Source organism: Melanotaenia boesemani, chromosome 1, assembly GCF_017639745.1.
Source record: "Melanotaenia boesemani isolate fMelBoe1 chromosome 1, fMelBoe1.pri, whole genome shotgun sequence".
NCBI lineage: Eukaryota > Metazoa > Chordata > Actinopteri > Atheriniformes > Melanotaeniidae > Melanotaenia > Melanotaenia boesemani.
In genome coordinates, this window is record NC_055682.1 from 37,038,922 (window position 1) to 37,065,874 (window position 26,953).

The window sequence follows — 26,953 nt, forward strand, 5'->3', positions numbered from 1 at the left end:
TACGCATCCTTTAAGCTGCATTACTGCCTCCTACTGGCTACGGAAGTGTACTTAATTTAGTTGGTAGTGAAAAAAAAAAAAAAATATTAAAGAAATTTTCCGTTCAGTTTTTAAAATGAATGATATAATTAAAAAACAATTCTTTAAGTTTTTTTAAATGAAAGGGTACTAGTCAAGTTTATGAGCATGTTTATTATAAATGTTTAATAACTTTCATTTTTACTATAGGGATCAAAATATTTAAATTTTAATAGATGATGAATTGTGAAAAAAGTGAAATAGTTGATACAATAATTAAAGTCTATTGTATAAAAACATTTGACAAAATATGTGTCACCCCCATGCTCTAATCAAGCATGTTGATACAAGAAGGTAAGAAATAAAATGTACAGCATATGTTTCAAGGAATGTGAAAAAAAAAATTAAAAAAGAAATATTTTTTTGTGTTTGTCCACGTTCCTTTTTTTTTAAAAAAAAGAATTGCATATATATTTAAAGAAAAAATAAATACACACACAAACATCACAAGCATTGCATGTCTCCAGAAATAATCAATTTTATGTGAATAAAATTAAACTGTATTTAACAAATTAAATAAATGGCATAAATGCTTCTTACATCATTTCTGTCTATAAGCCAAACCCAGTCTTTCCACACAGATCATTAATGGTGGAAAACGGCTCTAGTGGGTCTCATTTCACTGTGGAAATAATAACAGTTCAATCAGATGGTTTAGCATGTTTTCCTATTGGAAAGCAAAAGAGATGATACCACAAAGAAATATTAATAAGAGAAGAATGAATTAAAATGAATCCCTCTCACAATGTCATATTTTCTAATTCTTCAAGATTTATCAGATATAAACAAATACATTTAATGGCAACTGGAAAACCACACAGACGTACTGTCAAGTGCTTTGCTCATTTAGATGATACAGTCTCAGCCCCAAACACTGTCATGTAACTTTGAAGTGCATATTCATCCACTTCCAGGTCATAGTAACATACAACTTTATGTTAAACAGAACAAAAGAAATTAAATAAAGAAATTAATTACTAGACAGAAAAGCAGGAGTCGGGTTGAGTAAGAAAAAAAAGTTTGCTGAAAGTTTCTTCTCTGATTATACATTTTAGTATCCATGCAAATGTAACCACAATGCAGCTGGAAAATGTTAACTATTAGTGAATTGTTTGGGAAATACTCAGAACAAATAATATACAGCTTACATTTACTGAGTCAATTTTGTATATTTTTAAGCAAAATGTGTCAGAATTAATGCATCTGATTAAGCTAACCAATCGTTTTAGCTGTATCCTTTAATCCTGTTTTTTTCTCCCCGTCTTTATTAAAGATGACTATTGCCATTTAGGTTAGTTTATCACCTCAACTATCAGCACATGAGGAGTCACACTTCAATATCGCCACAAGATGACACCAAGGAGTCAACTTTGGTTCAGCAAGAACGGGGACGTCAGGTTCTTTTTTTTTTAACTGTGGAGCAGTGTACTTGTATGGTGGTTAATACAACCCAATGGCATTTCTTTAGATGTTTTTATTATACTTTTTACTATCTTGATGGCTCCTCATAATAACAATGAGTCATTCAGAAGACAAACTGAGATTTTTACTTAATAGTGTTTTGAAATAGCTGCCTGGAACATTCTTTTTAGCTGTGTTATTTTGGTTTATTTTTTTCATTTTAATAGCTTTATGTGTAATATTTTGGTGATCGGGTTAATTAGAATGAGAGCTTTGTCCTGTGTGTGGATGATTAAAGTGAGTTTTGACACAGTCTGCCTCTAATGATCTGGTGGAAAGTTCATTCAAGTTTAACAAATAGTCAAAAATAGTGCACAGAGTGCATATCTGAAAGGTCAAAATGTTCTGGTCACACACAGACATCAGACTGTGACGCATGATTGTGGTCATGCTTTTTCGTTCGTATTGGTCTACCCTTCGTGTTAACAGCTATCAGATATTTTGCTTTACCCCATCCCATGACGTCAAATGCTGAAATGAAACCAGAGTCTCTGGCTGCTGTGACTGTTAGCGGAAGTGTTTTTAATCATGGGACAACAAAACATTCCAGCTTTCGCTTCTCTTCTAATTTGACGAAGCATTCTGCCTGAGAGGCATCCTGCTCTGCCCTTCAGGCACAGACGGTACAAGTAGTAGAGCTGGTGTTTTTCATGTATCCGCACTTTTACTTCACTACAGTAAATGTCTTTACTGCATTACATGTTACAGAAACATTGTTGGTTTTATTGTTTGTCCTATTTTAAATTATTTTGCAGAAAATTGCATTGGATTGAATGAGCCATCCCAAATTTCTGCTATAAGCAAGTGGTTTTGTGCCTCACATGCACACCCATGGAAGGTGTGCATGTGAGGCACCCAATGAGTCTGTTCACTTGTAACAGAAATTCATAGTAATTTAACAACACCTGCACATTTAAAGTTCGGTTTGCCAGGACTATTTTTCTCGGCGGAAGCCATGACAGGACAATAAAACCATTTAAATTAAATACTGTGTGAAGTTTCTCTTAATGTTTTGGTAAGTAATGCTATAATAAGCTAAATAATGTAGTTTGATGGTCAATATTGAAAAATAAAACCTGTTTTGTTCTGAAGGGATTAATCTGATGGAGACTTTAAACCAGCCAAAGCAGGCAGGTGATGTCAGACTCTCCTCCGCCTCCAGCATCATCACTAACCGGTAGAAAAACACCCAAAATGAATTCTGGAGTCTGTCTTTGTCACTTTAGTGGCATTTAACTCTGCAGGTCACCCCTAAAAAAACTTAATTCTGATTCACAGACTAAAAAGTTCACGTGTGAACTGTGTCAGAGCATAAGATAGAGACAATAACCTTTCAAATTTTATTTCAAATTTTATATTAAATATACATACAGTCAATATACTTAAATATATTGTATTATCACTTAGCCAATACTTAATACTTAAGTATTTTTACTTAATACTTTAGAGTTTTACTTTTTTTTTACTTAATACTTTACAGTTATTTCAATAGTTTACACTCAGTTTTGATAACAAGGCATTTTTTTGTTCTTAACAGCTCAGACAGTCAACCATAGAACCAAACCTAACGCGCCCAGTTTGTTGGCAAAATTAAACATATCAGCTAAAACCATAAACAAATTGATAAAAATCTTATTGTTCCATATCAATGATCGTACACTGTTTCAATCTATTACATACTACCAGGAGAAAATCTAAACACATTTGTAAAAACCCTTTTTTTAGGAAACAGAATGACAGATTATGTTCAGACTTCTTTTTTTTGTGAGAACTTAGGTGACAAATATTTAAACCCCATATATGTTAATGTTTATTTTGAGATGTGCAGGCAAAGTACACAAATACTGTAAACTTACTGAGCACTACACAACACTAATGCTGCAGGTGGAAAATATATTTTTTTTCCCTTATATGCATACCTATATATTTACACGCATACCTACCGGATTGCTGTGTTTTCAATAAAGCACACGTGTGTCTGCAGACCTGGTGGATGTGGTTATCTAATTTGTTTATTAGTGTGATCATTAGCAAGCCACTTCTATGTGATGAGAAGGAAGTAGCCTCACAATCCTCATCTGTGTCTAAGGGAAGAAAATGTGTGTATTTTGCAAATCACCGTAAGTAATGTTTTTATAAAAGTATGAAGCTTAGTCTCTGTTTGTTGTACAACTCTAGGGAGGTGTTTTGTTTCTTGCATGTAAAGATTTGTTAACTGAAATTTTTATTTTAGTGTGTAAACAATTTTTTAAAACTATAAGTATATATTAAAAAGAATGTACCTACTTACTTTTACCCAAATAAAAATGTTAATGTGGTGGTTTTAATTTTAGTAAAGTACATTTTTATCTGTTTATACTTTTATTTAAATATAACGTTTCTATTTCCTCCACCACTGTGTGCAAGCTTTGGTGTGAGACACCAGGATGTGGTTAAGAGCTCAATACTCATGAGCATGATAAAGCAGCCAAATGTTTCATGAAGAGAGTTTTTGAATATCAGTGTCACCAGTAAAATCTTCATTATGTTCACACAGAAACATAAGTTTCTAGCAATTCTGTAGCCAACAAAATCCCAATCAGACAAACGTTCACCAGTTTCACTGTGATCTCATGTTCCTTTTTTTTCATACTGCCATGACCTGCACAGTTGTGTAATGATTAGCACGACTGCCTCAACAAAAGACTCACAGTTAAACTCGTAGTTAACTGAGTTTGCATTTCGTACCTGTGCCAGTGTGGATTTTCCAGCTACTCGGTTTCCTCTTTTAGGCCATAAATATGGACATAACTTAACTGATCATACAAATGAGTGTAGGAATACAAAGGTGTTTGTTTCATTTGTCCCCATTTATCTAGGGGTTCAAGGATGGAACACAAAGTGAGTTGGACACTGGATAAAATAAAAGATCACAATTTATTTGCTCAAAACAAAAAACAAAAAGGGTTCTCAAAACAAATAAATACTTATTCCAATACAGACTATGAAAAAACTCTCTTCAAAACCCAAAAACAACAAACAGAACTAAAACTGTCCCTTAAAGGATTGACAATCACTATATTTGATTACAAGACAAAATAGAACTGAAAATGTCCCAAAAACGGGCTACATGCACATAGGCGGAATACAAAACAAACTCAAACCAAAACTGATACCACACAAGACTCAAATCACTCCCAGGCTGGCAAACTGTGTCCCACTGGCCACAGTCGATGCAGGGTTATAGGAGCTCTCTCTCCGATTGGTCAGCCACTCCGGAACTGGGGCGCGTATAGACCAATCCTGGTGTAGGGAGGGCAGATCCCAGAGGAGATCCCACTGCCAATCTTCATGATTACTGGTGATTACTAGTCAATCAGTCATTGCGGGTGGAAAGCCTGCGGCCGTAACACTAACCAAACGGAGACTGTGGTGGTTGACAAACTGCAGAAGAAGGCAGCAGTGATAGATGTAGCGTTCACGAATGATGGCAGCATCACGAAGAGGAAACACAAGAAGCTGGAGAAATACCAAGGGCCAAAGCAGGGAGTTGAAAGGATGCGGGGTAAAGGTGACACTGGTGCCGGTGGTGTTAAGAGCACTCGAATCCATCACCTTCAAACAAGACACAACCTCCAATAGATCCTCAGAACACCATCAGGAAGTCAGTAAGAAGAAGAAGAGCGTAGTCCTAGAAACAGCTGTTATACTGTAAATATCCTTCAAGCCCCATTCCTAGAGCGGTGGTCCCCAACCTGGATTGCCTGACCCCACAAGGGGATCGTACAGAGCCTGTGTAATTGTTAGAATTAAGACCATGTTAGACCATGTCCACACAGACACGAGTTGTGTTGCATCTGCTTATATATGTATACATACAACGTTTTATTCAGATCGAACTGGCATTTTGAGAATATGAAAACACCAAAGCCTGAAACCAGGTCAAAAAGTAAATAAATGGGGGTTATTAAAGTCTGCTATGCAACAATATGTATATGTATATAAGACATATATCCTGATGTAAATAAATAAATAAAGCATCTCCAAGCGTGGGGTGGGTGGGGGTTCCGTGGATTTTTAGAGTACTGAGGAAAATAGGTTTGGAACTACTGGCCTACATGACTTGAACTTCAAAGAGTAGCATATGGGCATATATTGAGGCACTTATGTCTACGCTTACATCGAAACAGCTTGTAGCTCAGTGCTCCAGCTTACACAGCTAGCGACATACAAAGAAAGATGGAAAAAAAACTATATTTTGTTGAATTTTGCCTTTAGAAAAGTACATTATAAAAGTGCTGAACTGTTAAAAGTTACATTTAACATGGTATAAAAATGTAGATTTTCATGATAAAACACAGGGTCTGACTGAAGCCAAAGCATGTGTACATTTTAGACCCACTGAGCGTCTTCATTTTTCAGTATGCTGGTAAACTTCACCTTACCCACCCAACTAAACCTTTAGTGCAGTATTAAAACTTCCAGTGTCACACAATGACTTTGTGAAACTATTTTAACGCAGTTTTAACCAGTAAATTGTCAATGAGTTTTGCCTGATGTTCCACAACAATCATTATAATATACATATAAAAATTGGCATGAAAAAGGAAGCAGCAAAATGTTAGCAAACTTGATAATTGTTAGATTATTATCTGCAGGTATGTTTGATGACTATTGTAATTTTTCATATCATCATCATCCTATTTTTCTTTTGGTATCATGTAGTACTGTGGTAGTTTATACTGTTTTTTTTGTGATATGTTCTGGGCAGCATAGACAACTGTTATTTCCACATTTTAATCCTGTCCTTTTCTCCCTTTTTTTTTTTTTCTTCCTCTATCTCCCTGTCAGGTTCGGCACTGACATATAAAGACTAAAGAAAATAAGATTACAATAAAAATAATAAAAAATATCAAGGGCAGCCATGTATATAACATGTCTCCCTTGGTAGAGCAAATCTGTCAAGCAAAATATGGCACACAGACCACCGTTCTGTATGTTAGGATGCTGGACAGGACAGGGTAAAAAAAAAAAAAAAAAAAAAGATAATTGTTAGATTATATTCAACTATTATATTTTACTCTAAACTGAAGGTTATTCACTACCTAATATAGGTAATGGATTTCCTGCAAATATCACTTTTTAAAACTGGAAGTCATCATTTTCTGAGAGGAAGGGTCTCTGGTGGATGAGTTGCTGTCAGATCGAGACTTGAAGGACAACGCCACCGACCACAGGAACATAATAAATCCTGTGAAGTGAAAACATACACTGTGATTATCTGTGAAAAAAACTTCATAGTCCAATAAAAACCACTAATACGGCACCTCAGTAACATACTGACCCTGCAGGGAGTTGAGTATTGTGAACAGGTAAATCCCGGGTAAGGGAACGTTCAGGTACGTGCTGCTGGCAACTCCCCACGGTAACCCCAGCACCAAGCTGAGGCCCAGCACTGTGGCACAGTCCTTCCACAGCCGGGGCCCTTTCTCTTTCTGCATCTTCTTCCAGTCACTGCTGCTTTCATAGCCTCCTCTACCAGCTCTGGAGGAGAGCTCAAACACCACCAGCCCCAGCATGCAGGAATTATACAGTATTACAAGGCAGAGGAAGGCCATGGTGATGTAGCCGACTAAAAGCCTCTGTGGGAAGTCGCTGCTCATCCAGCATCTGCTCAATATTAAAAGAAAACACAACAAAAAGACTGAGATCATGTTGGATTTTCATCAGTTTGTGATGACATGTCTAAAATGATCATTTTTTCGTACATTTTTGATGTTGAAGTACGATTGATAGAATCCTTAAACTCCAGAGTGTATTTGCCATAAACCCCTGAAATCCCACACACCACTGCAACCACTGTAGGAAGACCTGACAAAACACAAGTCCAAGACAAAGTTCGTGAACACTGTTTTAGATTTTAAACCTGCAGTTCTTTGTTCTTTTCCCCCCTTTTTAATCTCAAAACAAGTGACACAGTGAAGGACACACCTTCAGGTGTTCAGCCCTTCATTTTGGTTCCTGATTTTATCATATCTGCCCCACTTCGCTGTCCCTGCTGCATCATAACAATGCATTTATCAGAATGTGTTATCTGGCACACTGTGGTCAAAAACCTCAAGTTCCTCAAATATATTCAGCAGCGCATGCAGACCAAACAGCAGTCATGTCTTTTATACACAAATGCTCTCAGTAATGCAGTTGCTTGACTGATTCTGACAGAAAAACGGGCCCAACCAAACTCACCCCATCCCACCATGCTGAGTTTCAGCAGGTATCTGTGGACGTAGATGTTAAAGACTCGAACAAGGAGAAGGTAAAGGTGGAATCCCTCCAGAGCTATCCAGGTGAAGGTGGCAAGCAGAGACCAGTGTAAAACGAGACCCAGACCTCGGCAGACCCAGCTGTCCTCCTTTTCACCAAGCATCAAAACCCAGAGACTGCTGAGCAGGAAGCCCAGGTGGAGGCAGAGCAACGCCCCTGTTAGCTGCATATGCATGCCAATGGCCTTCTCAGGACGCCGTCGGCTAAGGAAGAAATGACAATTAAAATAATTTTCTGATGAATGCACATATTGGCTTGTTTTTGACTTGGATGCTGCAGGTTTGTTCTCAATACTTCCCTTTGGTTTGGTTTGCTTTCACACTGTTCTAACTCAAGTAGGCCAAATCACCCAGAAAACGTCACACAGTTACAACAAGTGCTCATGAGGGAGCAATATTCCTGGAAACGATCACTGACCAAGAAGAAACACGAAATTTCCTAATTCTTCATGTCCTCTACACAACACAGTAAGGACACAACAAGTGTGTTCAGTGAGAGGCTTCTTCAGGTCCAGTGCAACACAGAAAGGTTCAAGAGGTCTTTCCTGTGGCAGCTTTTGAATAAAAACATGAATGAATAATTTTTGACTAATAATTAAATTTAGACTACTACACAATAATTTTTCTGAGGGCATTTCATCGTGTACTTTAGGAATTGTGTTCGATTCAGGAAACTGTTTCCATAGAGGCCATGTCAGGTTTAAAGTGACAGCTTGAGGGATCTTAAAATTATAAATGATGAAACCACATTTGCCACATGGTCTGACTTTGATGACAAATAAAAAGTACAACAAAAATACACATCAGCATCTGCATATTTCTTAAATTTAGTAAACAGAGAAACCAACCCTCTTTTATCATTTTGGATTAAGAAAAACACTCTTAAAAAAAAGAAAAGTAAAAAACTTACTGCAGACCAATGTAGATGAATAAGCTGATGAATGCGAAGAGCACGGACAGAGCTGACCCGACGTAGGTGATATAACTAAGATTAACAGCATTTTTCTCATCCACTGAAATGGCAGGGTTCTGGAAAATAAAAAGAAAAGATGTAGCGTAGCTGAAATGCATATTCAGTTATCTGATGTAAGGCTCTTTAGCAATCATGAAGGCAGTTTGGACAGAAATTCAACTTTTCATTTTTATCCTTTTTTTCTTTGTATCTACATGTGTGTACAATGTACATGGGCGGCTGTAGCTCAGGAGGAAGAGCAATCGTCTTTCGACCGGAAGGTAGGCCGATCGATTCCAGGCTTCCACTGACTACACTGACTACAAGCCGACACTTAACCCCACGTTCCCTCCCGATGTGCCTATCGGGGTGTGAGTGTGTGTGAATGGGTGAATGTGGTAAGTAGTGTAAAGCGCTTTGAGTGGTCAAACTGACTAGAAAAGCGCTATGTAAGTACAAGTCCATTTACCATTACCATTATAATGTAGCTATGAAACTGATAGGTTTGCCAAATTCATATAAATGTGAAAAAAACGCTCCTTCCAGCAGCTATAGCCTGTCAACGACATTTTAAAGTGTAAAAAAGACAGCGATATATAAGAAACAGTTATTTTTAATAAAAGAAATTGTGATTATTTATAAAGTACTGAGTTAAGTTTGAAATTAAAATTTTCAAAAGTGTTTATTCTTTTATTATGGACCATGTATAACTAATTGTTCCCCGCCCTCCCGTTTTTTTTTTTTTTTTATTTATTAAAAGATATTATTTACCACAAGCACAGCGAAAAAGCTCAGGTGAGAACAGCTGCAAATCACTTCATCATCACTTTTATTGGTGTTACAGCCATTTGTGCTCCAGTGACCTAAGAGCATTAATAAGGTGTAAATTTAAATTTATGTTGTCTTTTAGGAGCTCAAACACTATTTGCATATATTAGCTACCTGTTCCATCTTCAGCCCCTGACTCCTGCCAAAACACACAGTCTCCATTTTCCACCTGGAACATTTGTCAGATTAAAGAAATCAAGAAGAGGAAAACAACATTTTCCTAATGGAATGTGCAAATAGCTTTTTATTTAATGATTTTACCATTTTCTCATATTTGAAGAATAACTTGATAGGTTGAGCAAGGTTTACGACTGAACTGTTTCCTGCCTTCACAACCAGGACCAGCTCCCCTAAAATCCTGCCACGTCTGTGGACCCATCCAAGTCTGGCATCCTGAGGGCTGCTCTGCTGCAGAGACAGGAAAACATGACAGGATATGATAGGAGAATCCTATAAGATGTAACCCAGCTTTCAAATCTGAAGTTAAACTTTATTTATAAAGCACTTTTCAAACAATAGCAGCACAATATGATTTACATATTAAAAAACATTTTGAATGTAGAAGGAAACAGACCAACCTTCACACACTTGTCATGATACAGCTGATGTTATACTGCTTTGCATTGCTGCCTGACACACCACACACCAGTGCTATGACACCTCACTGAACACCTCTGTGGGCCTACGTGGGTCTTAAGCTGGGGATCACCAGTAACTGACGTTTTGCTCCTTTAACTCCAGTACATCTCCTGATGACGGAGTGATGGCAGGGATCTCCCACTGCCAACCCCTGCCAAAGCCCTAGGTGTTGTTCGGCCCCTACCCCTTATGCTTCCTCCTTAGCCACAGTCAGAAGCTGCCTTTCTCTGCCTCCTCAGCCAGCTCTTTCATGGCTTTCCAATGCCCTACCTCCTTGCATCCCATGTCGTGGAGTAGGCGAGCAGTTTAAGAACCAACAAAGCCTCTGCACCACTACGCCACAGGGTATGTAACAGCTTTCCAGCAAGCCTCCCTGCACTCTGCCCCGAGGTCTGCATACTTGGATGGCTTCTGCTCATTAGCAGTCTCCAGCTCTCCTTCCCATGGGTCAGTGAGTTCAACCAGAAGGACTGTTTTGACTGTTGACTGGCCGGACTGATGTTTCCACAATCTCTCTGTGGAATTGGAGCCGATTCCCCAGGTCAACCCTCATGGTCCACTCACTACCCCGGTGGGAGGAGTCTTACTGTATCTCTCTGGTGGGATGGCTTGACATTCTCTCCAGGCCTTGCAAACTGGATGGCATCTCTGCTTGGAGCAGAAGGTCTGCTGTTTGCCACCTGTCTGCATGACTGCCAGCTTTTCAGCACTAGGTTGTGTCACCATCTGCAGTGGCCTTGAGCTAATGCTGTTCTGCAGCCTGACAGGATGTGCTGGAGGCTTGCATTGATGGTGTTGCAAAGGAGACCGGTCTCTTCAGAGCCTCGCTTGAGGGAAATTCCAAAGATCAGACCATGACATGGGCCTGCTTGTGAAACCTTCCCATGATGTCCATTGTCCTTGCTGGCCCTGGGACACCGCTTTGATTGTAAGGTGTTCCTGTTCAGCTCTTGCCACCTCTGCCACCACCATGACTCTTCGATCGTCTTTGAAAGCTTTGAGCAAGTACAAGGGAGACTTGCCTCTCCGAAGGCCTGCTCGACCCTCCTGGACTCTGCCAACCTCAAAGAGCTTCAGTACAATACTTGTACAGCTTGTATGGTATCCCATTAGGGTCTGGGGCTGAGGCTGCTCTTGCCCTACAGACCACGCCTGCTACCTCGCTGAGTATGGGGAGGGCAACATTGAACAGGAAGGCTGGGGAGCTGGGCGAGGCACATAGCCAGGGGATCCCAGTGGAGTCAGCCTCACTGTACTGCTTCCTTATGTCATCTTAAAGCTTGAGTCTCGTATTCTCCTGCTTCCCACATCTCTTGTCCTCTAGCACCTATCTTGCATGGTTGGAAGGATTTTTGAAGAAACTGCATCGCCTTCTGTGTTGGCGAATACGCTCTGCCCTCCGCAAGCTGGCGAGATTCTTCTTCACCTGATCCCACAGTGGCTTCACGCCTTCCTTCTCCTTTTTGCTTGCCTTCCTCCACTGCTTTCTTAGATGATGCTGCCTCTTCACCAACTGCTCAATCTCTCTCCCTCCTGGCCTTCTGCATTGGGCCAAATCTTAGCTTCTTGGCTATTCCTCCAAATTTATACTCATCGTACAGGATATCTCCAATGCAGTCCAGCTTGGTTTCCATGTGACGCGAGTGCTTCATGATAAGACTGAGGTCCTTGTCCAGCTCCTGCCAGAGTGCAACCTCATTTGCCTTGAGCCATTTGACCAGCTGTCTCTTTTCTGGTTCAGTCCTCTCTTTCCTCTGGCTTCACTCCTGGTTGTTGGGGTAGCATTGTATTCTGTGTGTGTCTTCGTCAGTGCCACTCTCAGGGGCTTTGGAATCCACAGATGGGTCTCCTCTGTCCTCCACCTGCCTTCCCCCAGCAACACTGGATCCTTCAGCACTGCAGTTTGTGACCTGGCTTTGTGTTCCTAGTGTCTGACCTGCAGTTGCAGTGCAGTGTTTCTGATGGTTCCCCTCTATGCACCGCTTCCTTCCCTAGTGGATCCGCAAGCCTCTGAAGGTGGTCACTTTCTGCCGAGCAGTCCATCTGTCTTAGCCCTTCTTCCACCCTGCCTCTCAGAGGGCCATGTTTTCCTTTATTTTTATTCATAATCAGTTTTAGGGTGTCGCTTTTACAGGACTAGTGGGTAAGGTAACCAGCCTTCCACTCCTGGTATATACTTTCCTGCAGTCATCCAGTCTCTCTTGGATGTCTTTCAGTCTTCCCTGGATGCCAACTGCCCTTTCACAGTAGTCACTGGATGCTTGCGGATTGAACATGTCATGGTACAGGTGATGTTATCCTGTAACATTACATAACAGCTTTCCTGCCAGCCTCCCTGCACTCTGCTGCCACGTCTGCATGCTGGGATTGCTTCCGTTCGTTAGGAGCCTCCAGCTCCCCTTCCCATTGGACAGCGAGTTCGACCAGAAGGACTGTTTTGCAAACCTCTGACCACATGGCCAAGTCTGGCCAGAGTGATGTTTCCACAATCTCCCTGGGGAATTGGAGCTGTTTCCCCAGGTTGACCATCATGGTCCACTCACTGCCCAGTGAGAGGAGTCTTAGTCTCTCTGGCGGGAGGGCTTGACATTCTCTCCAGCCATTGCAAACTGGACTAAACTCAAATATAGAACATCAAAGTTCATTAACATACAACTGTTCATAAACTCCTTGTTTCACACAAATTATCATCACACTCACCCACACAGTGAACATATACGATCCTCACCCCTCCCCCACCCCTCTTTGCACAAGTTAAAACTCATAGTTTCATTCAGAAACTATGAGTTTCTGTATGAAACTAAAGAGAAGGGAAAGCAAAACACAGCGAAAAGAGAGCAGGTAAGCAACTGATTGAAAGAGAAAAAGATGACGTTGAATACATGACCTCCGTCTTGGTGGAGGTAAAAAACCTAAAAAACAGTTTTAAAAAATATACATAAAAGAATAAGTACATATATAGGTAAATAACTAAATAAGCCAAAACAAAACACAATAAATAAATGAAAAAAAACAGCTATAAGCAAAGTCATGAAGATATGTCTTGATCTTTTTAAAATTATGATGAAGAAAGTTACAGCAATTTCAATTCCAGTTTCGACCTTTTCTCAATTTTCACAACACACAACAGAGGAAACACTGTATGTAAAGCTATGTAAAGTATGAGGGAAAGTACTTCCTTTTGCAGGGCAAACCAGCTTACGGTGGAAGCCAGGTACTTAGTCAAGAAGATGAACTTTATCTTTCTGTTGTGACTTCAGAGGTACTAACCTTAAAATAAGTGCTGTTAATTGTAGTGACCACCACCTGGACCTTCTTATGCAGAGCTCCTCTGCTTTTGCGAAGAGCCAATGATGGGATGCGAACTCTGTGATTCTTTGTTGGGTTTACTTCAACCTAAAAACCATTAGCACAAGCACAAACATGAATATGAAGTATCAGAGTGCTCATTTCATACAATGAATGACTCATAATGTTTTATAGAACTTTGCTAATGATGGTTTTAATAATAAAAAGATAAAATAAAATAGTGAAAACTGCAAAGTCTCTGTAAACTGTACTGATTTGTGTCCTGGAAAGACTTCTCTTTAGTTTGTTATGTTGTTGATTAACTTCAAGTCAGTCATTTTGTCAACAAAGTCATTTGATTTCAAATAAATATGCAGTCTTTTTTCACAGATAGCTGATAGCAAAATACAGCCTTACCTCTTGTGATGAGTTCATCCACTGTCGAAAGAAGCCTGGTAGACGACCTTTCATATAACAGGTAGTAATTTTGTTGTCATAACACCTGCCAACAAATCTTCAACATTTACCAGCAATCCAAACATAGAGCTACAACTATTACTGCTGCCCAGTTAAAATAAACATTTAGCTAATTCAGGCAACAGTGCATTAAGTTAATGACTGCTGCACATACACATTTATGATTCAAGAATGTCTAACACCTATTTTTAGTGTACAGGCTCTTGGTAAATTCATTGAGGAGATTAATGACTGGATGTGTCTAAACTGTCTTCAGTTAGACAAAAACAAAACTGAGGTGATTGTCTTTGAAGCCATAGACAAACGATTAAAGATCACCACAGAGCTTCAGTGTATACACCTAAAAACCACCAACCAGGCCAGAAATCTGGGTGTATTGATGGACTCAGACCTTAGCTTTGAGAAACACATTAATGGAATTACAAAGTCATCCTACTATCACCTTAAGGATATATCAAGGGTAAAAGATCTGATGTCTCAGCAGGACCTGGAAAAACTAGTCCAGCTTTCATCTTTAGTCGGCTTGATTATTGTAACAGTGTTTTTACAGATTCTACCTAAAAAATCAATTAGACACCTGCAGCTTATTCAGAACTCAGCTGCTTGAGTCCTCACCAAGACCATGAAAGTGGACCACATCAGTCCAGCTCTGAGGTCTTTACATTGGCTGCCTGTTCATCAGAGAATAGACTTTAAAGTTCTGCTGCTGGTCTATAAAGCTCTGAATGGTTTAGGACCAAAATACATCTGTGACCTCTTGACCCATTATGAACCTGCCAGAACCCTCAGGTCATCTGGATCCAGTTTCTTATCAGTTCCCAGAGTCAGAACCAGACACGGAGAAGCTGCATTCAGCTTTTATGCTCCACATGTCTGGAACAAACTCCCAGAAAGCCTCAGATCAGCTGAAACACTCAGTTTATTTAGATCCAGATTAAAGACCCACCTGTTCTCTGCTGCATTTCACTAGTTTTTATTTAGAAGTCAAAATCTACATCTGGTTCTTTTAAGCTGGAATCATGTTTTAATATTGTCTTTCCCCACACTGAAATTTTATTTCTTGCACTTGATCCCATCTTCCCTCTGTTTTAATTTGATTAATTGCATGTCTTTTAATCTTTGGTTTTTAATGCACTTGTATTGCTTTCTGCACCCTGCTGTAATGTTTTCTGTTAAGCACTTTGAATTGTCTTGTACATGAAATGTGCAATACAAATAAATTTGCTTTGCCTTGCCTTGCCTTGCCTTGCCTTGCCTTGCCTTGCTTTGCCTTGCTTTGCCTTGCCTAGTCAATGTTTCGTCAGACTGTGGTATGTTGGTTCCTGAAAGGCTTGTAATCAGGAAATAACCACAACTTCCAAAACAACAAGCTGAACAAGCTGCCATTAGTGTGTTATCATAACTATATATTCAAAAAGCTGTCAAAGCTTTCGTCACCTGTACCTGTGACCATGTCCTTTTATTAATATTTAACAAAGATGAATACAGTTTGTGGACAGTTTAGTATCTCCTGTATGAGTTACCTGGTCCAAGTTGTAGGATCTTGTTGACACTCAGTGATGACATCTCTACACTGGACTGCAAATTTAAACACACACAGAGAACAAATAAGGAATAACAGTTCTAAACAAAACCAGAGACAGAAATTAAAGGTGGTGTGTCTGACTCCAGAGAAACATGAGAACTGTTCAATCACCACAGCAGAAATAAACAATGTGTCTAAGTTAAAACCACTGAGCCCTGAATGATCTATTTTATCTCATAGCGTTTTTTTAACTGAGTCTCACAAACACACACACACCCTTTAACACAGCACATAAGGTATAACTCACCAGCAGCTTGGGATATAGAAATGCAGCCGAGTGTAAGCAGCATAAAAGTAATCCACATCATGGCTGCTCATTCCCTGAAACTCAGAGTAGTTGTTAGTTTCATGTACAACATCACTCTGCTTGGCTGAGATGAGCTGGGAGTTTCACATCTTCTTTGATCACATGCTGGCCGAGCAGTGGTTGCAAGGTCAGACCAGGAAGTCAGTTATTATAATGTATGTTTCCAAGAGCAGAGCAATGACAACGTTTCTTCTGTTGGCTTGGGATTTATTCTGAATTTGCAATGCAAAGGGTAAAACACCGTATTTTAGACTTTTAGATTAGTAACCCATCAGCTTAATGAAACCATTTCAGATCTCCTTTTTATTTAAGAATGATCGAAGTAAAGTGATAAATTATGTGATGAATTTGGGCTGGGCTTTTTTTCTAATTACTTTAGTTATCTGCTGTTTATTTTTGTTTCTTCATATCACAAGGCCAAATGATCTTAAAAATGAGGATGAGACATGTTGAAATTAGCAGTTTGCTTTCTGTTGTGGCTGCTGGCGTCTTCGTGTTCTCAGTCAGAACACCATGTCTAACAGATTGAGGAGTTCAAGGAGCACAGTAAGAAGAGCCACTATGGTGAGGTTATTGAGTTACCTTGTGTCTCAATTGCCTCATTGTATGAAGGACATACATAATTGGAGGGACTGGAGGAAACCAACTTGAGGAGCACTTTTGGCAAGGGATTGGGAGGAGAGTTAATCTCAACGAAATAGAAAAAAGTCAACAACAAGACAGTGAACCAATGAGTCACGCATTCTGAGAGAAAAGTAGTCCCTTGGCCAATTATCTGCATTACAGTAAGTTAGGTGCAACCTCCTCTCCAGGGAACAACACCTGGCATTACAGGTAATCTAATAGTACATTTCTTCTGAATGGCAGGACTTCAAAAGTCCCGTGTCCACCAACGGGTCCGGGTCGGTACGAGACGGATCAGTATGCGTTTTATTGTGTTTCCCTGGGCAAAAACTGGGAAGATGCAACAATATCCGACCCATCCTACATTTCTGGGATCATCTCAGTGTGAGACTAGGTTGTGACTAAAACCTCTAAACACTTGTCTTTAGATGTGAGCACGTGTGAACTGATAGTTTTCCAAGAGTCTTTTTCAAATCTTTTCAAAGTCTCCTGATGCAAGGCTAGCATAACATGTCTTTCAACTCTCTCAGAATTCTCCTTTGTTCAGGTATTATCACCTCTTTAGGTCCTTCTCTACATCTTCCTCTAGCTCCTTCCTCTTTGAGCTCCTCCTCTCATTCTAATGCTTTTTTTTATATCCTTCCATTTTTGTTGAACTCACCTGCTGGCTTTTTTATAGCCCTTATACCTACCGGATTGCTGTGTTGTCAATAAAGCACATGTGTGTCTGAAGACCTGGTGGATGTGGTTATCTAATTTGTTCATTAGTGTGATCATTAGCAAGCCACTTCTCTGTGATGAGAAGGAAGTAGCCTCACAATCCTCATCTGTGTCTAAGGGAAGAAAATGTGTGTATTTTGCAAATCACCATAAGTAATGTTTTTATAAAAGTATGAAGCTTAGTCTCTGTTTGTTGTACAACTCTAGGGAGGTGTTTTGTTTCTTGAATGTAAAGATTTGTTAACTGGAAAGGACATTAACCTTTTTACTAGATAAGTAAAAAGGTTAATGTGGTACTTTTAATTTTATTAAAGTACATTTTATCTGTTCATTTATACTTTTACTTGAATACAGTGTTTCTATTTCCTCCACCACTGTGTGTAAGCTTTGGTGTGAGACACCAGGATGTGGTTAAGAGCTCAATACTCATGAGCATGATAAAGCAGCCAAATGTTTCATGAAGAGAGTTTTTGAATATCAGTGTCACCAGTAAAATTTTCATTATGTTCACACAGAAACATAAGTTTCTAGCAATTCTGTAGCCAACAAAATCCTGATCAGACAAACGTTCACCAGTTTCACTGTGATCTCATGTTCCTTTTTTTTCATACTGCCATGACCTGCACAGTTGTGTAATGATTAGCACGACTGCCTCAACAAAAGACTCACAGTTAAACTCGTAGTTAACTGAGTTTGCATTTCGTACCTGTGCCAGTGTGGATTTTCCAGCTACTCGGTTTCCTCTTTTAGGCCATAAATATGGACATAACTTAACTGATCATACAAATGAGTGTAGGAATACAAAGGTGTTTGTTTCATTTGTCCCCATTTATCTAGGGGTTCAAGGATGGAACACAAAGTGAGTTGGACACTGGATAAAATAAAAGATCACAATTTATTTGCTCAAAACAAAAGACAAAAAGGGTTCTCAAAACAAATAAATACTTATTCCAATACTGACTATGAAAAAGCTCTCTCAAAACCCAAAAACAACAAACAGAACTAAAACTGTCCCTTAAAGGGTTGACAATCACTATATTTGATTACAAGACAAAATAGAACTGAAAATGTCCCAAAAACGGGCTAAGCGCACATAGGCGGAATACAAAACAAAATCAAACCAAAACTGATACCACACAAGACTCAAATCACTCCCAGGCTGGTAAACTGTGTCCCACTGGCCACAGTCGATGCAGGGTTATAGGAGCTCTCTCTCCGATTGGTCAGCCACTCCAGAACTGGGGCGAGTATAGACCAATCCTGGTGTAGGGAGGGCAGATCCCAGAGGAGATCCCACTGCCAATCTTCATGATTACTGGCTGCAGTCTTCTAGTCAATCAGTCATACCGGCTAATGTCTAGCCTGGTAACCTTGATGTTTCCTTCACCATTTTATTAATGAAATGTCACAGTGCAGATGACTTGTCCCGTTTAAATAATACTAAAAAGTAAGGTTATTTGTTACAGTTTTTCTCAGTTGCTTTGGTGAATTTGTGGTGGAAGGTGTACGATCAGTGTCCACATACTAAAACAGCTTTGCTACCAGCCGTGAACACAGGATGCAATTAGATCACAGCAGAGATGAGGAGAGCCTACTCGCTGCAATGCAAGGGATGGTATCTGATGGGATGTCGATAAAAATCTGTGACCAGACAGACGGGAACATCTTGATGCACAGGAGTGATTTAGTATGTTCAAATACATACAGTAGCATGTATGTACTGTTGCAGTAGTATATTGTTTACAGTTGTGCACAACTACTGTACGTTTGTTGTATATAAGTGACTGAAGTGTATGTTTATTTCACAATGCTGTGAACAAATTAATGCAAAATGGAAAACAGCATATGAAGTGAAAATGTGAAACAAATGTATTATGTGTCATGTAATCAGTTACTTTACTAACTACAGAAACATGTAACTTTAACAAGTTTCAAATGGCTGTACATCTAGTGTGTAGTGCTGTCTTAGGCAGTGTCTCAGAGATTTGACTTTTTTGTATTCAAAAACACTCACAGACTTATAAACTCAAAATTAAAACATGACTAAGGTGTTTGAGTACCTTGTTCGTACTCAATGGTGACAGGAATTTTCAATTTGATGGCTCCGACAGTTTCATTGACATAAAAACTTGCTTTTAAGGAATAAAATATCTATTTTTAGCAAGTGACACACTTTTGCAGGTTCTAACACGGTTCTGCAGTTTGTACTAATTGCTTTGAGAAACACACAAACTACTGTGCAAATGTTAATTCTGATTTGTGAAACGAACCAAAGTGACTGAAAAAATCTGTAATACAAACAATAAATACTTCATACTTAGATTGCATGTTTATATATATATATATATATATATATATATATATATATATATATATATATGTGTGTGTGTGTGTATGTATTCCCAAATTTCCCTGAGGACTCTCCAAAGGGATTAATAAAGTATTAATAAAGTAAAAGGAAGCAGCAAAATGTTAGCAAACTTGATAATTGTTAGATTATATTCAACTGCATATTTAACTCTAAACTGAAGGTTATTCACTACCTAATATAGGCAATAGATTCCCTACAAATATCAGTTATTAAAACTGGTAGTCATCATTTTCTGAGAGGAAGGGTCTCTGGTGGATGAGTTGCTGTCAGATCGAGACTTGAAGGACAACGCCACCGACCACAGGAACAAAAAAAATCCTGTGAAGTGAAAACATACACTGTGATTTTCTGTGACAAAACTTCATAGTCCAATAAAAACCACTAATACGTCACCTCACTAACATACTGACCCTGCAGGGAGTTGAGTATTGTGAACAGGTAAATCCCGGGTAAGGGAACGTTCAGGTACGTGCTGCTGGCAACTCCCCACGGCAACCCCAGCACCCAGCTGAGGCCCAGCACTGTGGCACAGTCCTTCCACAGCCGGGGCCCTTTCTCTTTCTGCATCTTCTTCCAGTCACTGCTGCTTTCATAGCCTCCTCTACCAGCTCTGATCCTCCAGAGCTTAAACACCACCAGCCCCAGCATGCAGGAATTATACAGTATTACAAGGCAGAGGAAGGCCATGGTGATGTAGCCGACTAAAAGCCTCTGTGGGAAGTCGCTGCTCATCCAGCATCTGCTCAATATTAAAAGAAAACACATCAAAAAAACTGAGATCATGTTGGATTTTCATTAGTTTGTCATGACATGTCTAAAATGATCATTTTTTCTTACATTTTTGATGTTGAAGTACGATTGATAGAATCCTTAAACTCCAGAGTGTATTTGCCATAAACCCCTGAAATCCCACACACCACTGCAACCACTGTAGGAAGACCTGACAAAACACAAGTCCAAGACAAAGTTCGTGAACACTGTTTTAGATTTTAAACCTGTAGTTCTTTGTTTTTTTCCCCCCTTTTTAATCTCAAAACAAGTGACACAGTGAAGGACACACCTTCCGGTGTTCAGCCCTGCATTTTGGTTCCTGATTTTATCATATCTGCCCCACTTCGCTGTCCCTGCTGCATCATAACAACGCATTTATCAGAATGTGTTATCTGGCACACTGTGGTCAAAAACCTCAAGTTCCTCAAATATATTCAGCAGCGCATGCAGACCAAACAGCAGTCATGTCTTTTATACACAAATGCTCTCAGTAATGCAGTTGCTTGACTGATTCTGACAGAAAAACGGGCCCAACCAAACTCACCCCATCCCACCATGCTGAGTTTCAGCAGGTATCTGTGGACGTAGATGTTAAAGACTCGAACAAGGAGAAGGTAAAGGTGGAATCCCTCCAGAGCTATCCAGGTGAAGGTGGCCAGCAGAGACCAGTGTAAAAAGAGACCCAGACCTCGGCAGACCCAGCTGTCCTCCTTTTCACCAAGCATCAAAACCCAGAGACTGCTGAGCAGGAAGCCCAGGTGGAGGCAGAGCAACGCCCCTGTTAGCTGCATATGCATGCCAATGGCCTTCTCAGGACGCCGTCGGCTAAGGAAGAAATGACAATTAAAATAATAATTTTCTGATGAATGCACATTTTGGTTTGTTTTTAACTTGAATGCTGTGAGTTTGAGCTCAATGGGCTGTAAGTTCTCCCATCAACGCTTTCATACTGAGCCAGTGAAGCTCAAAGGAATACCTCGTTGTTTAGTCTCTTTTTTCTTTAAATGGGGTTGCATTAAGTATTTACAAGTAGCCAGTGACTGCAGTCAGCTTACTTTCACTTTTGACAAATGGAGGAATTCTGATATGAGTGCTAAACTAAGTGCTAATCATAAGAGAGAGGACTTGGGCTTTTCACACCAGTAATGTCCGGGGGACTCGGTTTGAAGGAGTGGGGAAATTAGAGAAATTTTACATTCTTCTTGTTGTTTGGTTTGCTTTTACACTGCACTAACTCAAGTGGACCAAGTCACCTGGACAAAGTCATACAGTTAAAACAAGCGCTCATGAGGGAGTAATATTCCTGGAAACAACCACTGACCAAGAAAAAATAAGAAAATCCGACTCATCGACTGACCAGGATTGGAAACGGCTTGTTAACCGCAACTAATCCGCACCAGGCTACAAACCGTAGAAACAATCCAGGGTTTGTTTAAATCAGACCAAACAGTGTGAATATGCTAACTTAGTCAATGCGTTTGACATCTAAATGGACTCAATACACCTTCCTGCCATTGTGCATGGAATGATGCTCAGTTCAGAAAATAGTGACAGATAAGGTGCCTGATGCAGCAGTGCTCCAGTAGCTATAAGTTCTATAAAAATGGACTATAAAAATCTTTCAAAAGTCTCAGAGATAATAACTTTAGCAAAGTGTAGTTTCTAACAGTGGCTTAGAAGATAAAGGATCTGGTTTTAAGTGTGCTGTGTAAAGAAAGCTCCTTCTGGCCTGCCTGCAAGTGCATGTTCACAGATGTTTAGATGTATTTAATTTCAACTAAATAAACAAGATTGTAATCTAGGTCAACCAGTGATCTTCTTTTCATTAAGCAGCGTATGTGACGAGAAGCCTTTACAAAGCCATCACTGCCGACAGTATTGATTTTGCAGATAGTGGTTAGACATACTTATTGCAAAAGTTATTTTCAAACTAACACAAACGCAAACAAACCAAAGGGGTTTTCTTCAGCCTATGATAGAATTACTGAGCAATGCATGCTGTATTTCTAGTGAACAAACCGACCACCCCCGGTCTAACACCCTACAACTTTCCTCACACCTCCATGCTGCACCCTGCAGCTCAGTCATAGATCTTAACATTTCCCTCCACATCAGAACTCAATAAGACACACATAAAAACAATCAACATAACAACATAAATGAATAATTTTGGACTAATAATTATAGATTTAAATTTAAAACAAGCAAACATACAAACAAAAAATACAACAAGAATACACATCAGTATCTGCATATTTATTAACTTTAGTAAGCAAAGATACAAAACTCCCCCTTATTTAAAATCTCATAATTTTGGATCAAGAAAAACACTTTCAAAATAAGAAAAGTAAAAAACTTACTGCAGACCAATGTAGATGAATAAGCTGATGAATGCGAAGAGCACGGACAGAGCTGACCCGACGTAGGTGATATAACTAAGATTAACAGCATTTTTCTCATCCACCGATAAGGCCGGGTTCTGTAAGATAAAAATGATGTAGTTTAGCTGAAATGCATATTCAGATATCTGATGCAAGGCTCTTTAGCAATCATGAAGACAGTTTGGACAAAAACTCAATTTTTAATTGAAGAAATTGTGATTATTCAAGTATTGAGTTGCTTTTCGCAATAAAATTTTCCAAAAGTGTTTATTCCTTTAATATGAACCATTTATAACTAAGTGCACCCCCCCCCCCCCCCCCCCCCTTTTTTTTTAAATCTTTATTTAGTAAAAGATATTATTTACCACAAGCACAGCGAAAAAGCTCAGGTGAGAACAGCTGCAAATAAATTCTTCATCAGTTTTATTGGTGGTACAGCCATTTGTGCTCCAGTGACCTAAGAGCATAAATAAGGTGTAAATTTAAATTTATGTTGTCTTTTAGGAGCTCAAACACTATTTGCATATATTATCTACCTGTTCCATCTTCAGCCCCTGACTCCTGCCAAAACACACAGTCTCCATTTTCCACCTGGAACATTTGTCAGATTAAAAAAATCAAAAAGAGGAAAACAACATTTTCCTAATGGAATGTGCAAATAGCTTTTTAAAATGATTTTACCATTTTCTCATGTTTGAAGAATAACTTTACAGGTTGAGAAAGGTTTGCGACTGGACTGTTTCCTGCCTTCACAACCAGGACCAGCTCCCCTAAAATCTTGCGGACCGGCTGGTGGGGTTGTTCCATCCGTCTTCTACCCCGAGGGATGCTCTGCTGCAGTAACAGGAAAACATTGTGTTAATAGTGCGGAGGATCCCTTAAGATGTAACCCAGCTTTCAAAACTGATCAAATCAAACTTTATTTATAAAGCATTTTTGAAACAATAGCAGCACAGTATGCTTTACATAATAAAAACCATTTTGAAGGTAAAAGAAAACACACAAACCTTCACACACTCAAGAATAAAACATCAAAGTTCAATAACATACACCTGTTCATACATTCCTTGTTTCACACACATCATCACACTCACACCCACACAGTGCACATGTACAACCCCCACCCGTCCCCCACCCCTCTTTGCAAAAGTAAAAGCTTGTAGTTTCACACAGAATAGAGAAAGAAAAGCAGGTAAGCAAGATGATGCTGAATACATGACTACTGCCTTGATGGAGGTAATAAACCTAAAAACAATTAGATAAAAATAAACATAAAAGAATAATTACATGAATTAGTAAATTTATTAAGCAAGTAAACTACTAATATATAAAATAAATACATAGATAAAATAGACTAAATAAAACAAAACAAAATAAATAAATGAAAAAAAACCAACTATACGCAAAACCAAAAATATAGGTCTTGACCTTTTTAAAATCATGATGAAAAAATTGCAGCATCAATTACAGTTTCAACATTTCCTCAGTTTTCACAACAGAGGAAACACTGTATGTAAAGCTATGTAAAGTATGAGGGAAAGTACTTCCTTCTGCAGGGCAAACCAGCTTACGGTGGAAGTCAAGAAGATGAACTTTATCTTTCTGTTGTGACTTCAGAGGTACTAACCTTAAAATAAGTGCTGTTAATTGTAGTGACCACCACCAGGACCTCCTCCTTGTGCAGATCTCCTCTGCTTTCGCGAAGAGCCGAAGACGGGATGCAAACTCTGTGATTCTTTGTTGGGTTTACTTCAACCTAAAAACCATTAGCACAAGCACAAACATGAATATGAGGTATCAGAGTGCTCATTTCATACAATGAATGACTCATAATGTTTTATAGAACTTTGCTAATGATGGTTTTAATAATAAAAAGATCAAATAAAATAGTGAAAACTGCAAAGTCTCTGTAAACTGTACTGATTTGTGTCCTGGGAAGACTTCTCATGATTTACTTAAGGTGTTGATTAACTTTGAGTGCTCAAATCCTCAGAAATGAACATATAGAGAATTTGTATTTGTGTGTACATATTTAATCAAATAAGTAATTTGATTTCAAATAAATATGCAACCTTATTTCCCAGATAGCTAATAGCAAATACAGCCTCACCTCTTGTGAAGAATTCATCTGCTGTCGAAAGACACCTTGATTACGGCCTCTCTGATCACAGGTAGTAATTCTGTCCTCATAACACCTGTCAACAAATGTTCAACATTTACCAGCAATCCAAACATAGAGCTACAACTATTAACTGCTGCTTTATAACAGTTAAAAAAAAATTGCTAATTCAAGCAACAGTGCATTAAGTTAATGACTACTGCACATACACATTTATGATTGAAGACATTTTACACTCTTTTTAGTCAATAATGTTTCGTCAGACTGTGGTATGTTGGTTCCTGAAAGGCTTGTAATCTGGAAATAACCACAACTTCCAAAACAACAAGCTGAACAAGCTGCCGTTAGTGTGTTATCATAACTATATATTCAAAAAGCTGTCAAAGCTTTCGTCACCTGTACCTGTGACCATGTCCTTTTATTAATATTTAACAAAGACGATCACAGTGTGTGGACAGTTTAGTATCTCCTGTATGAGTTACCCGGTCCAAGTTGCAGGATCTTGTTGACACTCAGGGATGACATTTCTACAGTCGTCTGCAAAATTTAAATACACATAGAGATAGAGATAGGATTAATTGTTTTAACCTGTTAAGGCCCGACCCATGAAAAAAATGGCAAGAAAAGTCAAATTTTTTAAATTAATTGGCCCTTTAACAAAATGTAACAAAAAAATTTTTTGTAAGGTATCTACCATTTATTAACATGTCATATATTAAACATATTATAATATGGTTTTCTGCTTCTAGTTCTCTATTAGGAGAGATGAGCATCCGATTGTGTGCAACAGGATTTCGAGCAAAATTTATACCATAAATTGAAGCAAAATGTCTCAGAAACTGTATGTGACAAATATGTCACGTTGGGCTCTTATGGATTAAACAAAACCAGAGACAGAAATTAAAGGTGGTGTGTCTGACTCCAGAGAAACATGAGAACTGTTCAATCACCACAGCAGAAATAAACAATGCGTCTAAGTTAAAACCACTGAGCCCTGAATGATCTATTTTATCTCATAGCTTTTTTTAACTGGGTCTTACAAATACACATGCACACACACCCTTTAACACAGCACATAAGGTATAACTCACCAGCAGCTTGGGATGTAGAAATGCAGCCGAGTGTAAGGAACATAAAAGTAATCCACATCATGGCTGCTCATTCCCTGAAACTCAGAGTAGTTGTTACAGTTTTATGTACAACATCACTCTGCTTGGCTGAGATGAGCTGGGAGTTTCACATCTTCTTTGATCACATGCTGGCAGAGCAGTGGTTGCAAGGTCAGACCAGGAAGTGAGTCATAATATGTATGTTTCCAAGAGCAGAGCAATGACAACGTTTCTTCTGTTGGCTTGGGATTTATTCTGAATTTGCAATGCAAAGGGTAAAACACTGTATTTTAGACTTTTAGATTAGTAACCCATCAACCTCATGACGCCATTTCAGATCTCTTATTTATTTCAAAATGATCAAAGTAAAGTGATAAATTTCATGGTGAATTTTTGTTTTCATGTAAAAACACCATTACAGTCTTTTTCTGTGACTAAACCTCCCACATTAGAAGAAAGAGGAAGTTTCAAAAACTTGATGTTTTTCTATTCGCAAAAAAAAAAGAAACGGCCGTGTCATAATCATCAAGAAGTACTGACACACATCTGCAGAGGAAGCAAACCTTAGATGTGACACACACAAAATACCAAAGTTAGCAGCATGCATGCGAACAGGAAAAAACAATGTCATGTTCGTTTGATCAGAAACTTTCTGTGAATTTCCAGACAATTATATATTTACCTTGAATACAATCACTCTAAAACCAAATAATATATGTATACTTGCGTGAGGATGATATATATTTTCACAACACATCTGTATCAGGGCCGTATCAGAGGAAGAACTAACAGGAAAGTAGGTCCAGTCAGATCTGATTCTTGAAGACATGTTGTACCTCATATCTCTCTTCCTCTGTTCCTTGGATGACAGCTACAGAAAGATAAAGAAAAGCTTAATAAACAGACATGTATAATTAAAATTGACTGAGGTTACGATTTAG

At 38.8% G+C, this 26,953-nt stretch overlaps 1 protein-coding gene across 5 annotated transcripts; it reads right to left on the bottom strand.

Annotated features, from left to right (window-relative positions):
• Positions 1-4,436: 4,436 nt before the first annotated feature.
• On the bottom strand, positions 4,437-26,279 carry LOC121633730 (adhesion G-protein coupled receptor G1-like). Of its 5 annotated transcripts, XM_041976050.1 has the most exons (13): positions 25,995-26,269; positions 25,386-25,440; positions 24,895-24,979; positions 24,412-24,540; positions 23,466-23,618; positions 23,321-23,375; positions 23,150-23,241; positions 22,764-22,882; positions 20,948-21,228; positions 20,470-20,572; positions 20,043-20,371; positions 6,624-6,769; positions 4,437-5,310 (listed from the first exon to the last, which is right to left on the bottom strand). In XM_041976050.1, the coding sequence occupies exons 1-12, from the start codon at positions 26,053-26,055 to the stop codon at positions 6,654-6,656; spliced, it is 1,578 nt and encodes a 525-aa protein (XP_041831984.1). In that variant the 5' UTR covers positions 26,056-26,269; the 3' UTR covers positions 4,437-5,310; positions 6,624-6,653. The 5 variants fall into 5 exon arrangements, with proteins under 5 accessions (XP_041831984.1, XP_041832144.1, XP_041832065.1 ...); XM_041976210.1 differs by lacking the exons at positions 4,437-5,310; positions 20,043-20,371; positions 20,470-20,572; ... (6 more) ...; positions 24,895-24,979; positions 25,386-25,440 and adding exons at positions 6,863-7,188; positions 7,287-7,389; positions 7,765-8,045; ... (5 more) ...; positions 13,966-14,050; positions 15,549-15,603 and having other exon boundaries at positions 6,501-6,769; positions 25,995-26,279; XM_041976131.1 differs by lacking the exons at positions 4,437-5,310; positions 20,043-20,371; positions 20,470-20,572; ... (7 more) ...; positions 25,386-25,440; positions 25,995-26,269 and adding exons at positions 6,863-7,188; positions 7,287-7,389; positions 7,765-8,045; ... (6 more) ...; positions 15,549-15,603; positions 15,858-15,968 and having other exon boundaries at positions 6,502-6,769.
• Between the last annotated feature and the right edge of the window lie 674 nt (positions 26,280-26,953).